Source organism: Ornithorhynchus anatinus, chromosome 10 (assembly GCF_004115215.2).
Source record: "Ornithorhynchus anatinus isolate Pmale09 chromosome 10, mOrnAna1.pri.v4, whole genome shotgun sequence".
NCBI classification, from domain to species: Eukaryota; Metazoa; Chordata; class Mammalia; order Monotremata; family Ornithorhynchidae; genus Ornithorhynchus; species Ornithorhynchus anatinus.
The window spans coordinates 40,224,154-40,238,834 of record NC_041737.1 but is presented as its reverse complement, the minus strand read 5'-3'; the positions used below and the strand labels follow the sequence as shown (position 1 = coordinate 40,238,834).

Genomic DNA, 14,681 nt, shown 5'->3' with positions numbered 1-14,681 from the left:
CAGGCTGAAAGCAGCAAAGACCTTGAAGGAGATAAGACCTGCAATTTGAAGATGGCGCTCAGTCCATCTCATTCCAAGGGTCACTTCCAGGAATCTAGTCTGGCCCAGATAAGGTCTCCTGGCTTTAGGACCCACGGGCATAGCTGACACATCTCTAGCCGTCTAGCTTTCTTCCACAAGGGAAGGAGCTTGCTTTTCCCAGCCTGCGGCAAAGATGCAGCGTGGCTCTCACCGGAGGGATTTTTCCTGCCCAGGCTTGAGTCAGATTCCAGCCCAGTCACAGACTTGGTCACGGGTGGCAAAAATCTAAATTTAGGAGTCTAAACGTGGGAGTGTGGCTGCCGGGAACCGAAAAGGCAGATCCCTGGTGTTGAACGTGACAACCTTATGATCTCCCAGAATTTCACTGTGGTGCAGTCCTGGTTAAGAAAGAGCTGCTGACAAGTGGGTTGAATACTGTTTTCCCATCTCCGGGCCTGGACATAGGAATCTGATTTGATCTGCATGTTTTCAACACAGTCTTAGGGGAACTGGGACAGAGGAAAGAGGAAGAAGGTGCCCATGTGGTCCTGATGAGGTAATAGAGTAGCTCAGCATGGGAGCTGGCAGGAAGATCTGTGAAGAGTGAGAATCAAATGAGATGGACCAGAATGGGGGGGCTCGGGGTGGGGGTAAAGGGGGGACAAAGGGAGTATTTTAGGAAGCAGATGCCATATTCTCATGAAAAATACCTCCAGGACAGCTGCCTGCTTGCCTGACTTGGATTTCGTTGGAGCATATTGATCACCGCCCTGAACAATGAATCAGGTTACAAGGAACCTGGGTATTTCAGACTCTCAGGATAGATCAAAGAGCTACTTTATTCAGAGGGTCCGAGGAAGGTGAAGTCCAATTCCCGGACCTCAAGTTGCTAACGGCCTCATGGAGGAAGGCTGGGACAGATTTTGCATATGGCACAGTTGGGGAGAAAGGAAAAAAAAATAGTACTTGAAGCAGAGGGGCATAACATTCTAATCCTTGGGAGAGAGTAGCCGGCGGGAGCGTGGGATTAGGGTCCCGACTCCTTAAATAATAAGAATCACTGTGGTGTGTGTTAAGCACTTACTATGTGTTAAACAGTGTACTAGGGCCGGTAATGATATAGATAATTAGGTTAGACACACAGTCCTCGTCTCTCCCTCTGGACTGTAAGGTCCTCGTCGGCAGGGAACATGTCTCCCAACTCTGTTCTCTAGTACTCTTCCAAGTGCTTAGTCCAGTGCTCTGCACACAGTAAATGCTTAATAGATAACGTTGATTGATTGACAGTCTAAATAGGAGGGAGAGTAGAATTTGATCAATCATCTGCAGGGGTGGCTTCTTCCCCACTAATGTCCAAGTCTCCCCTATCCCCCAAAATAACCTCCCTTGACCCCACGGCTCCCTCCAGTTATGGCCCCATCTTCCTCCTGCCATTCCTCTCCAAACCCCTCAAGTTGTCTGCATCTACTGTCTCAAGTTCCTCTCCTCCAATTCTCTCCTTGACCCCCTCCAGTCTGGCTTCTGCTCCCTTCACCCCACAGAAACCGCCCTCTCAAAGGTCACAGAGGATCTCCTTCTAAACACAAATCACCGAATCCAACGGCTTCTACTCCATCCTAATCCCCCCGGACCTCCCGGCTGCCTTAGACACTATGAACCACCAGCTGACCGTGGGTGGCCCTTGAGGTTCGGTTCCGGGTCCTCTTCTTTCGTCCATCTACACCCGCCCTCTTGGAGAACTCATTCGCTGCCATGACTTCAACTACCACCTCTATGCAGATGTTTCCCAAATCTGCACCTCCAGTCTTGATCTCCCTCCCTCTCTGCAGTCTATTTCCTCCTGCCTTCGAGACATCTTTACCTGCATATCCTGTCATCACCTCAAGCTTAACATGTCAAAAACAGAACTTCTTATCTTCCCACCCAACCCCTGTCTTCCCCTGACTTTCTCATCCCCGTAGAGACCACCTCCCTCCTTCCTATCTCACAAGTCTATTGCCCCGGCATTATACCGGACTCCCCTCTCTCTTTAAACCCAAGTATTAAATCTATCACTACGGCCTGTCGGTTCACCCTCCACGACATTGCTAAAATCCATCCTTTCCTCTCCATCCCATGTTAATACAAGCCTTTATCCTAACTCGCCTCGATTACCCTATCAGCCCCCTCGCTGACTTCTCTGTCTCTTGCCTCTCCCAACTCTCGTCCATATCTCGCTCTGTTGCTCAGTTCATTTTTCTACAAAGACATTCAGTCCACGTTTCCTTTCTCCGCAAGAACTTCCAGTGGTTCTCATCCACCTCGGCATCAAAACGAAAGGCCTTACCAAAGGCTCTAAATCACTCACTCCCCTGGTCCACTTCTATCTCACATCTCTACTCCCCGGCTACAACCCGGCCTGCACACTTTGCTCCTCTACTGCCAACCTATTCACTGTTCCTCCATTAAATACCTGTTCGCTTCCCTCCTCAGACTGTGAGCTCCACGTGGAATGGAGTCCGTGGCCGATTCGAGTGCACCCTATCTACTCCAGGGTTTGGGATGTAATAAGCGCTTAACTAATACACCACAATTGTTATTACTGTGTCGCTTTTCATACCGCTGGCTAAAATGTCCCTCTTCTCCCTGATCTCGGTGTCCCTAGCCACGAGAAGCAGCGTGGCTTAGTGGAAAGGGTACGGGCTTGGGAGTCAGAGGACTTGGGTTCTAATCCCGGCTCCGCCACCCGTCTGCCGGGTGACCTCGGGCAAGCCGCTCAAGAATAAAAATACTAATAATGATGGTATGCGTTAAGGCACTCAGCTTCTCTGTGCCTCAGTTCCCTCATCTGAAAATGGGGATTAAGACCGTGAGCCCCACATGGGACGACCCGATCACCTTGTATCTACCCCAACGCTCAGAACAGTGCTCGACACATAGTATGTGCTCAACGGATACCTTTATCATTATTTTTAATATTAGCCCCACACGTCTTGGTGGAGGATTTGGGAGAGCCGCCTCTAGACCGTCAGCTCGTTGCGGTCTATCAAATCTGATACATCTCACTCCCCCAAGAGCTCAACACAGTGCTCGGCCCGCACAGTAAAGCGCTCGATAAATGCCATCGACCCATCGATCGATCGAATGGTCCGAGCTCCAGACGGCGGACTCGTCCCGACGATCTAGGAGAGAGGATCCCCTCGGAGGGATGGGCGGCAGGACCCCCAGAGCGGGGCCTCCCTCGGGCCAGGATGGGCAGGGGTCATCCCTCATCCGACCTGGATTTGGGGGGCCGGAGGGGGGGTCTTCAGAGAGGCTCGTGGGTGCGGCAGGATGGCAGCCGACGGTCCCGGAGTGGGGTCACCGGGGTCACCGGGGTCACCGGGGACAGGGGCTGGAGGCAATGGGGGGAGAGGGGAGGGGATGGAAGGGGAAGGGATGGGATGGAAGGGGAGGGGAGGGGATGGAAGGGGAGGGGAGGGGATGGGAGGGGATGGGATGGGCAGGCCCGGGGGTCCTCTCGGAGGAGGGGATGGGCCGGGGGGTGGTGGGGTGGGACCAGGGGAGAGGCAGGCCGGGCTGGGGCTCCGGGGTCCCCGCGAGGGGCCGGGTTGGGGGGGACAGGGCGGTGAGCGAGGGCGGGAGGCCAATCCCCCCGGAGGAGGGAGAGGGTAGGGACGGGCCTGACCTCCGGGCGGTGGGCGGCGGTCGGTAGGGTGGGCTCCCTGAGCCCCGGCCGGCGCGCAGGAGGTTAAAGGGGCGGGGGCGGGGGCGGGACGGGGGGGCGGAGCCCCGAGGCGGCCCGCCCGCCCGACCACCACGGCGGGTTAAGGCCGGGGCTCAGCCCCAGCTCTAGTCCCAGCCCCAGCCGGAGCCCGAGGAGTCCGGCCCGGCCGCACGGCTCTGCTGCTCCCGCTCCTCCCCGGCCGGACCCCCCAGGACGGACCCCTCTCCCCCTCCCCCCCCCGAGGCCGGACCCCCCCGGGAAGATGGCGACGGCCGGGGGCAGCGGGCAGCCCCTCTGCTCCGGACCCCCGGCCCGCACCAGCGCACTGCCGGCGGTAACCCGGGGGACCCCGCCGGGACGGGACGGGACGGGACGGGACGGGACGGGACGGGCCGGGCCGGGCCGGGCGGGGGGCCATGCCGACTGAGACCGGAGGGATGGGGGGCCGGGGATGGGGTTGGGGGCTGCCGGTTGGGGCTGGAGCTGGGGGCTGCGGGCTGCGAGCTGGGGATGGGGTTCGGGGTTGGAGCTGGGGGCTGCGGGCTGCGGGCTGCGGGCTGGGAGCCGGGGCCGAGGGCTGGGAGCCGGGGCCGAGGGCTGGGACTTGGGGATGGGGTTTGGGGTCGGAAGCTGGAGCTGGGGGCTGCGGGTTGGGGCTGGGAGCTGGGGGCTGCGGCTTGGAGCTGGGAGCTGGGCATGGGATTTGCGACGGGGAGCCGGGGATGGGGGCTGGGATTTGGGGCTGGGGTTTGGCCCTGGGGGCTGGAGCTAGGAGCTGGGACTTGGGGACGGGGTTTGGGGTTGGAGGCTGGAGCTGGGGGCTGCGGGCTGGGGGCTCCCGGGCGGGCTGGGAGCGGGGTTGGCGGGGACCCGGCTTTTCCGGGAACTGTCGGGGCTGCGGAGCCCCTTCCTCCCTAAGCCCCCCGCACCTCCCTCCCTCCCTTCTGTCCTGTGCCCGCACATTCCTCCTTCCCCCCGCCCCCCCAGACCTTGCCCCCCGTCTCTGCTTTCGCCCCCCATTTGGAGTCTTCTACAAACCTCCGTCCCCCTTCCCTATCTGTGTCCTCTTCCCCCCGACCCAGCCCAGCGGGGCGCCCCCCCAACCCCCCCATCCCGGGTCCGTTGCCATAGACCCGCTCCTCCCCCGGCTCCGGCCCTGCCCGCCCCCCACCCCCCCAGCTCCGCCTGCACCCCGACCCTCTTCCCTCCACCCCCGGCCCGGCCAGGAGGCCCGGGTCCCGCTCTGCCCTTCCGGACCATCTCTCCCACCCCTCTACTCTTGGCATCGCAACCCTTCCACGGTCTATTAACTCTGCTTTCTCCCCGGGGCTGGGCTCTGGCTATTTATCTAGCCGAGCTTGTGCAGATATGTGTGTAGTATTTATTGAGCGCTTACGTGTATGTGTGTGTGTGTGTGTGTAGCTCCCAGGGGTTTCAATCCGAGTCTTCACTTATGCTTGCATCTGTTTGAGGGTGTGCACTGGGGTGCTTTTGTGTGTGTGTGGTGTTTGTATGTGTGTGTTTGTGTGTGTGTACCTCCCAGGGGGTTTGAATCCAAGTGTTCGCTATGCCTACATCTGTGTGGTGGTGTGTGCTTGTGCGTATGTGTGTGTTGATCTCCCAGTCTGTATGAATCCCTATGTTCACTTGTGCTTGCGTCTGTGTGAGGGTGTGACTTTGGGTGTGTGTGTGTGTGTGTACCTCCCACGGTGTATGAATTCGTCTATTCACTTGTGCTTGCATCTGTGTGAGGGTGTATTTGTGTGTATGTGCGTGTGTTTATCTCCCGGGGTGTATGAATCCCTATGTTCACTCGTGCTTGCATCTGTGTGAGGGTGTGCACTTTGTGTGTGTGTGTGTGTGTTTATCTCCCAGAGTGTACGAATCTGTGTGTTCACTAGCGCTTGCATCTGTGTGAGGGTATTCACTTATTTTGTGTGTTTGTGTGTCGGGGGTGAGTGTTTATCTCCCAGGGGTATAAATCTGTGTGTTCACTTGTGCTTGTATCTGCGTGAGGGTGTGCGTATGTGTGTGTGGGGGGTGTGTGTTTATCCCCCAGGGTGACTGAATCTGTATGTTCACTGTGCTCGCATCTGTGCGTGGGTGTGCGCTTGTCACCTCTCCAAGGGGCAGAGGAGCCGGGGGGAGAGAGGAGTGGAGAAATGATGGGGCAGCTGCTAGTTGAGGGTAGCGTGGGCACAGGCGAGGGTGCTCTAGGGGGGTGGCGGTGGGGGAGGGCACGGTGCCCGCCTGTGGGGCCGGGCAGTGCAGTAGGCCGCGTCCTGGCAGAATGGAGACTCCCTGGCTCTGAGTGTCGCTGGGCCCCTGTCTGTGGGAAAACCCTCTGTGAGCCCAGGGATCACCCCCGCCCCCTTCCTTCCTTCCCTCCCTCCCCGTTGGCAGGGCTTGGCATCAATAAGTTTTCCTTCCATCATTCCTGCTTTGTCCCCCGAGCCCACGGTCCTCGAAGGGGCTCCCAGATCCTGATGGAATGCGAGGCGCTCCGGCCAAAGCCGTCCATGCCAAGGAATGAGCCTGCCTTATGAGGATTCACCCCCTCTTTCGCTACCCTCTTAAGTGGGCCGTGGGGTGGGGAGATGGGGGGGGGGGGGAGGACGAGGGGGCGGGGACAAGAAGCAAGGACCACCGTTATGCCAGCGCAGGCCGAGCAGGGCAAGAGTGAATTGCAGGAGCTCATTTAACTTTTACCATCTCAACTGCTGCTCCTGATAATAGGGTGCGTGGGAGAGAAGTGAAGGAGGACCGTCTCCAGGGTAGAATCCGGGACCGGGGCAGGGAAAAACGGAGTGGGGAGGGGACAAGGTAGGAGAAGGCTGTTGGACCGTCGCTGCGTAGAAACCCACAGTCCGGAGAACTTTAGAACATTCTGCTCCCCCCCCCCCCGGGATGGAAAGTAAGGGTGCGCGTCCCCGAAAATTCCCGGGAGAAAGACCCGTTTTAGGCCTAAAATGGGTAAGTCCGCTCGAAGCACCCTGCAGAAGACCGGCTCGGAGAGATGGAGCCTTCTCGAGGGGCGGGAGACTATATCCCGATTGATGAATTCCCCCAGCTCTGAGCATATAGTAGCGCACGACAAATACAGTGTTCAAAGAGGAGAGAAACGCACAGATCGTGTCTTTATTCATTAGGGTAGAGTTTGTCAGACTAATTGCACCTCGCACGTGTGAGCCGTCAGGCAGTCGGTCGTATTTACTGAGCATTTACGGGGTGCAGAGCACTGTACTGAGCTCTTGGGAGAGTGCGGCAGAGCAGTGAACAGACACATGCCCTGCCCACAAGGAGCCTACAGTCTAGAGGGGGATAGTCTGCAGCGGGACCCCTCGAATATTCTCCTTCTGGCTTTCCTTCGAGCAGAGGTGCATAAGCCCACCATGGACTTCTGACTGACCACCTGGGTCCAATTTGAAATGGCCGTTGGGTTGGTGGGTTTCTGTTGCTGTCATGTGAATATTCTTTTTGGTTGGTTAACAATTCATAGTATGCCAGGATTTCATTTTCAGTTCACCTACCCTGGGATTTAATCACATTACCAGGGTGAGAGCAGACTCGGTTTGCCCTTAGCCAGACACTTTTTTTCAGCCCCAAGTTAGATCTGGGGTGCTTTCTACATATTTTGATGTAGTTAATATAGTAGCTTTTAATAAATGTCATTCTTTTAGTACTTTTAAAGATATGATGATTTTCCACTCCCTGCTTTTTTTTTTTTTCCAGAGATTACAGGTAATGGCTAGGGAAAATCATAACACTTGATGAGTGTTGGGTTTATTCTTAAAAATTCACTTTCTAATGTAAGCCCGTCATTGAACAGGGATTGTCTGTATCTGTTGCCGAACTGTACATTCCGAGCGCTTAGTACAGTGCACTGCACATAGTAAGCACTCAATAAATACTATTGAATGAATGAAAGAAGTTCATTTTTTAGAGAAAATGAAACAAGCGGTATAGATGAATAGGGCATAATTGATATTCTGTGGACACATTTTTAAATTTAATAAAATTAGGCAGAAAAGTTGTAACTCTCTTGACTGTTTAAAGAAACACAAGACATTGAATCCCTCTTCAGGTTTGGAGCTGACTAGAAATTCCGACTGTTCTTGGGGAAAATTATGGTTCTTTGGCTCATTTTGCTTCTCTTATGTTATTTTCTCATTACAAAATAGCTGTGTATTTTATGATATGGTGAGTGCCACCTTTCTTCTAAAGAAGTCATCAAAGAGAGGCTGGGTCTTTGTGCCAATTCCAAAATGCCAGTATTTTCTACAAGCTGATCTATTTGGACTGTTGCCTGGTAACCTGCTTAATTTATAGCTTGCAGTCCAGTGTGATTTCCAGTGTGGACTGTTTTTAATTCAATTTGTAAAACCTCTCCATGGAGCTCTGAATCCTGAACACGTCCATGAAATGGGTGACAGAATATTCAATTCTGACATTTAAATGAGGCTCATGTTTGACAGCCATTTGGGGAGACCAGCTTACTTTCGGTTCCTCAGGTTGGTATTGCGACCTTTGTCGTATTGATCTGTCCACTTTGGAAAAACTCAGGGGACTGTACAGGTCAATTGGAAATGAGTACTGTAACCTGTTTTTATTATTATTATTAGTTTTATTATTGTCACTAAGGAATTTGAATGAAAGATGTGGGTGGGGGAGAGGGAGGAACATTGCTTTTAACGGTCACCAAGGAATTTAAGAGTCAAAAAGAGTGGTGTATTCTGTAGTGCTCTATTTGGGAATGTGGCCAGCATTCCTGTCATTCTGGACTTTCCTGAACAAAGTACAGCAGTTGGTGTACTAAAGAATACTAGGTATACACATTGTTGCCATGGCAATCATGACAGAGGTATACTTGGGCAATGGTTTTCTTGGAAGTGCCAATAACAAGGGATGAGATGACTTACATCTACCCGAAAATGTTCGAAAATAAAGTAACTGAAACATTGGTTAATTTTCTGTTACCTTTCAGGTGAGCTTTAGGTATTAGCAATGAAAAGGCATATCTTGTTGGAATGACAGCTTTAACTGTGGTTCCTTTCCTGCAGTGCTGGCAAACGATGAGCGCTAATTTAGAAGGAGAACGAGCTTCTGCCTTGGGTCAAGAGTTGTAGAAATGTTGATTTCCATTTCACCAAAAGGTGGAACATCCTCTGTCCTGATTTAGTGTTTGCCATGCTGAGTTTTTTCCTAGAGAATTAAAAAAGGGGGTGTCGGTGATCTTCATGCTTCCGAGATGTGTTGGAGATAGATCATACAATGACTTAGCTATAGTCTCATGTTTTTGAACTGTTTTGAACCTTTTCTCGTGGGGGTGTTATGAGCCTAGACACACGGTTTTACTTTGCAGTTCTGGTTTCTGTATCTCAGTTGTAGAAAGTCCTTGCACGTAAAGGGATTATGCAGGCAGGCTCAACAAGAGACTCCTGTTGACAAAATTTAAGTTTGTCACACACACAGAAGCAACTATTATTGTACTCTTGTGTTGTGTTTGTGTATGTGTGTGCGTGTGTGTAGCAAGGTAGGGTTAAGTTTAGAAATGTTGCCTGATGAATTAAGATGTGACTGTCAGAAGACTGAATTAGTTATTCAGGCGTTTACTGACCTTTTTCTGCCCGCAAAGGCAGCCCTAAATCACTAGGATGATTTCTGTCAAACATTTCACTTTCCCACTCTTCCTTTCCTCCCTGCCTCCTCAGCGGATTTCTTGTCTGCTTCCTTCTTCATCTCAAGGCAGTTTTCCCTCTAGCCCCACACTCCTGAATTTCTTCCTGGGGCTGGATTGCTTCAGCTGAGCCCTGAATCTTGAGAGGGAAAATTTGCTCCGGGGGAAAAAATAAATAAATCCAGGAAAACCCAGATAAAGAAACTGGGCTATCTAGAGGCAAGGAGAGCGGAGAAGACTTTGGGAGCCCTAAGGATTTTATTTTCTCGTAAATCAAAGAGGACGGGAACTAAGCTGGAAAGACAGGATCGGGTCCATCGCAGGGAAATTTCCTTGGTAAGGATTTTGGTCGCATGAATGTGGCCATGACTCCAGGGAGCTATTTTTAAGGGCCATGGGTAAAAAACATTGGGAGCTGCGTTAACCCTGATTGGGCAGACCGTTCAGGAAAGGTTGAACTGTTTTTCCCAGAAATGTGTGTGTGTGTGCGCTTCCGGGCACACGTGAAGCATTCACACACTTTCCACAGGCTAAGGAGCAATTAAAAATGTTCTAGCTAGTGCCGTGCGGCCAGGTTAAGACAGCTACGGGGAATGAATGTTTTTGCTTCCGGAAAGGCTTTGGTTTGAAAACATAGTCTCATTTAAAGGGCAAAAGAGTTTGCTCAGAAGATATGGGCTCTGATGCTGAGATTCTGCATCATCATTAAAGCAGAAGCTTGAACCTCTGGGTTCCAGTGGGGCTGGGTGAAATTGAGTATGGAGGCCTTTGCTCCAGAAAGGCGATTGTCTTAATGAGTTTTGAGCTCCTGAAAAGAAATCCCATTTGATTTCACTGGTGTAAATGCAGAGGAGGGAAACAGAGCACCCTTCTCTGATCTGTAGGAAAATCAGCGTGGCCTAGTGGAAACAGCACAGGCCTGGGAATCAGAAGAACCTGGATTCTAATCCCAGCTCTGCCACTTGCCTGCTTTGTGAACTTGGGCAAGTCACTTCACTTTTCTGTGCCTCTGTTACCTCATCTGCAAAATGGGGATTAAGGCTGTGAGCCCTATGTGGGTCGGAGATTGTATCCAATCCTGATTATCTTGTGTCTACCCCAGCGCTTAGTACAGTGCTTGGCACATAGCAAACGCTTAACAAATACCACAGTTATCATTATCATTCTCTCTGTCCACATGTTGAGAGCTGGGTCTATTGAAAAGGAAGCATTTGGAACCTTGCCCATGCCCCTCATGCATCCTTCCCTGTTATTCATTTTAGCCTTTTTTAAGCCTAGGTTTACTGGTCCTTCCTCCAAGCTTTTTAACCTTCTTTCTTTCTGGTTCATTTCATTTTTACTCCTTCCTACACCTCTGCTAAGTGATAGGCTGAGAAATGTCACTGATTCACGAATGGGGGAAGGAAATGCTGGAGATCAAGGATGGAACCAACCATTAAAGCTCCGGAGAAGTATTTTCAACCACAGGATTCCTAACCCATCAGCCAGCTGTTGGTTGGGCTTAACCCAGAATCCCTTATCAAAGGGCTTTACCATTCCTCGCCGATGATTTTTGGGTGGCTTAATAGAGGCACGAAAGAGGAGGCGACATGGCAGCCTGAGGCTGTGACAATATGGGCGGCGATCCCTGCAGTCCTGGGTAATTCACTAGGTGACTGCGGAAAAGTCGCTTAATCTTCTTGTGCCTCCCCTTCCGTGAGACGAGAAAAGCAGTACTGAACCCAGAGGATGCGGGAGGGTTGTGGCTACCACTTCTCTGCTCCTTCTTGGCCTAGTCCCTCCTGAGAGCAGACCTAGACCCCTGGAGACTTGGGACTACCACACAATCCCCATCAGGGACATTTCTCCACTTGACAGTTTACTGAGTGGCCATCGGAAGCCTTCCTACTCAGACACCTGATGCCGAGCCGGCATTCATACTCCAGTTTTTTATCATCCTCTGACATTTGCCATGGCAGGGAATAATTCGGCTGAGATTGGGAGGATTCACTGGTCTCTCAGGCCTAGCTAGGAGCAATGGAAGGGAGAAACTTCCAGAAGGCTTGGAGCAAATGGAAACTGGACCATCTTAAGGCAGTTTGCTGTCCTTCAAGACCGCACTTCTCCTCCTCACCCTTTTTCCAGCTGTGTTGGATTTCAGGCCAGGTTCGAAGCCTCTTTTTCCTCAGTTCAAATAGATAGAGAAATAGGGCAAGGGGGGACTTAAAAGAAATTCTTTTTATGTTGTTTCCTGTGTGAGCAGGGACAGATTTGAGAGAGATGGCTTTTTCTCATTGACAAATGCTATAAATATTTGGTTGGCAGTTACAGAGCCGTATCTGTGGCCTTTGCTTTGGTAGGCCATAGTTTTTTTGTCTGATTTAATAGGTGCCTGGAGGGTTTAAGGCCAGTAGTGAGGATAAAACTCCTGTCTGGTGCCTCTGATTGCACTGACTGAAAGTTCTTGGGAGAGAATATGTTGAAAATTAGGTGGTGCCTTCTGACTTTAGCTTTCTATGAGCCACAATCATTGGGTTTCTCTTAAGCCAATACACTCTTTTAAAATTATCCTTCTAATGCTTTGAATTATTTTTTTACTTTTGGAGCACGTCACATGTTTTTGAGTCATTTCCTTCTCTGTGGCTGTAAGGATGGAGGGTTTTTCAATTAGGGATTCTTTGGATGGTAAAAATGAAAGCTCACCTCGGCCTCACCCCCCCCCCCCCGCCTTCTTCTTGATTCTCGGACCCTGGTCTCTGAGCTCACAAAACATGTGCCAGATAAGACCAGCAATTCTAATTGTCATTCCCGGCCGGAGTCCGGTAAGGGGGGAATCACTGCCCCACTTTCCTCTTCCTCCTCCATCTTCTCATTCCAACTTTCCCATTCTCCTCCTGGCTGTTGGCCTTTGATGTTACTGGGAAGGTTTCACTTTACAGAGTTCATTCAATAGTATTTATTGAACGCTTACTATGTGCAGAGCACTGTACTAAGCGCTTGGAATGAACAAGTGGGCAACAGATAGAGACGGTCCCTGCCGTTTGACGGGCTTACGGTCTAATCGGGGGAGACGGACAGACGAGAACGATGGCAATAACTAGAGTCAAGGGGAAGAACATCTCGTAAAAACAATGGCAACTAAATAGAATCGAGGCAATGTACATTTCATTAACAAAATAAATAGGGTAACGAAAATATATACAGTTGAGCGGACGAGTACAGTGCTGAGGGGATGGGAAGGGAGAGGGGGAGGAGCAGAGGGAGATGGGGGGAAAAGAGGGTTAAGCTGCGGAGAGGTGAAGGGGGGCTGGTAGAGGGAGTAGAGAGAGAAGGGGAGCTCAGTCTGGGAAGGCCTCTTGGAGGAGGTGAGTTTTAAGTAGGGTTTTGAAGAGGGGAAGAGAATCAGTTTGGCGGAGGTGAGGAGGGAGGGCGTTCTGGCACCGCGGGAGGACGTGGCCCCGGGGGGTCGACGGCGGGACGGGCGAGACCGGGGGACGGTGAGGAGGTGGGCGGCAGAGGAGCGGAGCGTGCGGGGTGGGCGGTAGAAAGAGAGAAGGGAGGAGAGGTAGGAAGGGGCAAGGTGATGGAGAGCCTTGAAGCCTAGAGTGAGGAGTTTTTGTTTGGAGCGGAGGTTGATAGGCAACCACTGGAGGTGTTTAAGAAGGGGAGTGACATGCCCAGATAATTTCTGCAGGAAGATGAGCCGGGCAGCGGAGTGAAGAATAGACCGGAGCGGGGCGAGAGAGGAGGAAGGGAGATCAGAGAGAAGGCTGACACAGTAGTCTAGCCGGGATATAACGAGAGCCCGTAGCAGTAAGGGAGCCGTTTGGGTGGAGAGGAAAGGGCAGATCGTGTGGGCCCCAGTGCCATTTATGATGGGAACAGATCTTCTTTTTCCAGTTGGCCCCCAAATTGCAGGCACTTCAGGTGGTTTTTTTTTGTTTCTTTGGCAGGCTCATCCCAAATTGCCCAAATTACCAGGGTCTGAAGCCCATTCTATTTGGCAAATTCATCCCCTTCGGCATGCCTGGCAAGCGTGCAATCCCTGGAGATGGCTGGGGATAAGTGTCTGGCTTCATGGTTGGGAAAACTGAGGCAGATTGAAGGTTATGAGACAGAGAGATCTGAGTTGGACTGCCCGGCCTTCTGAAAGAAGTCCTTTGTGGCCCACCACATATCCTCCAAATGAAGCCCCCTCTAGGCTGTAAGCTCGTTGTGGTCAGGGAATGTGTCTGTTTATTGTTGTAGTGTACCCTCCCAAGCGCTTAGTACAGTGCTCTGCAAGCAATCAATGCTCAATAAATACGAATGAATGAATGAATGAATGGTCCTGTATTTCTACAGGAGATTTTTTTGTTGCTAGCACTCCCAATCCAGAATATTTGCAGGGCAATCGATTAAACGTTAGTCCTGGAGATTAAGAGCTTTACTCAAGAAGCTTCTGGAAGCAAGTATAATAAAAGAATTCAATTAATTGAAACTTTTGAAGCAACCAGGAACAATATTAATAAAACATCAAACCTGAAAGCCTTTTGGGTAGCTCTCTGCACCGCTCCTATTGGAAATGGCTGGTGTAATCCATTGAAGTCATCTAGTCTGGCCAGGCAGGGATTTCCTAAAGCAGGTTGCCCCTTTCACAGAATACCCTGGCTCCAGATCCCTGTAAATCTGGTTGATTTTAGGCTGCATGATGAGGGAATTAGAGTCCTGTGGGTGCTGGATGTCTCTATCCCATTTTAGTCAGCATAGACTAATAATAATAATTGTGGCATTTGTTAAGCACTTACTACATGCCAGGCACTGTAATAAGAACTGGGGTGGGTACAAGCAAATCGGGTTGGAAACAGTCCCTATCCCACAAGGGGCTCACTGTCTCAGTCCCCATTTTACAGATGAGGTAATTGAGGCACAGAGAAGTGAAGTGACTTACCCACGGTCACCCAGCAGGCAAGTGGCAGAGCTGGAATTTGAACCCAAGTCCTTCTGATTCCCAGGCCCATGATCTATCCCTGGGGCCACGCTACTTCTCTTCCACATCGTGGCATCCAAAAACGGTGCAGTTCTGAGACAGGCCGGGCTGAAGTCTCTATGGGCCTAGAAGTGATTCAGACCTCACTAACAAGAAGTACTGCTATACTTGCACGATTGCCCCAGGGACTGCTGGACTACTTCAGTAACTATGAAGGCTCTTGTGCATGTACAAAACCACCACATGTGGATGGATGAAAGAAAAGGCTAGCTCATGGCCCTGCGATTTGAGGCCTGAGAAGATTCTCAGTTTGGTCAGAGATCGAGCTC

The 14,681-nt window shown here is 51.5% G+C and overlaps 1 protein-coding gene across 2 annotated transcripts in view; it reads left to right on the top strand.

The window, feature by feature from the left end:
• The first annotated feature begins 3,843 nt into the window (after positions 1 to 3,843).
• Positions 3,844 to 14,681, top strand: part of CTTNBP2 (cortactin binding protein 2) — a 127,759-nt gene continuing 116,921 nt past the window's right edge. The window contains exon 1 of one of the 2 annotated variants that reach the window (XR_005660399.1): positions 3,844 to 4,061. Coding sequence is in view for 1 of the 2 variants with exons in the window: in NM_001242735.1 (NP_001229664.1) it covers positions 3,990 to 4,061 (72 nt within the window). In the remaining variant the exon portion in view is untranslated. 2 annotated transcript variants of the gene reach the window in all.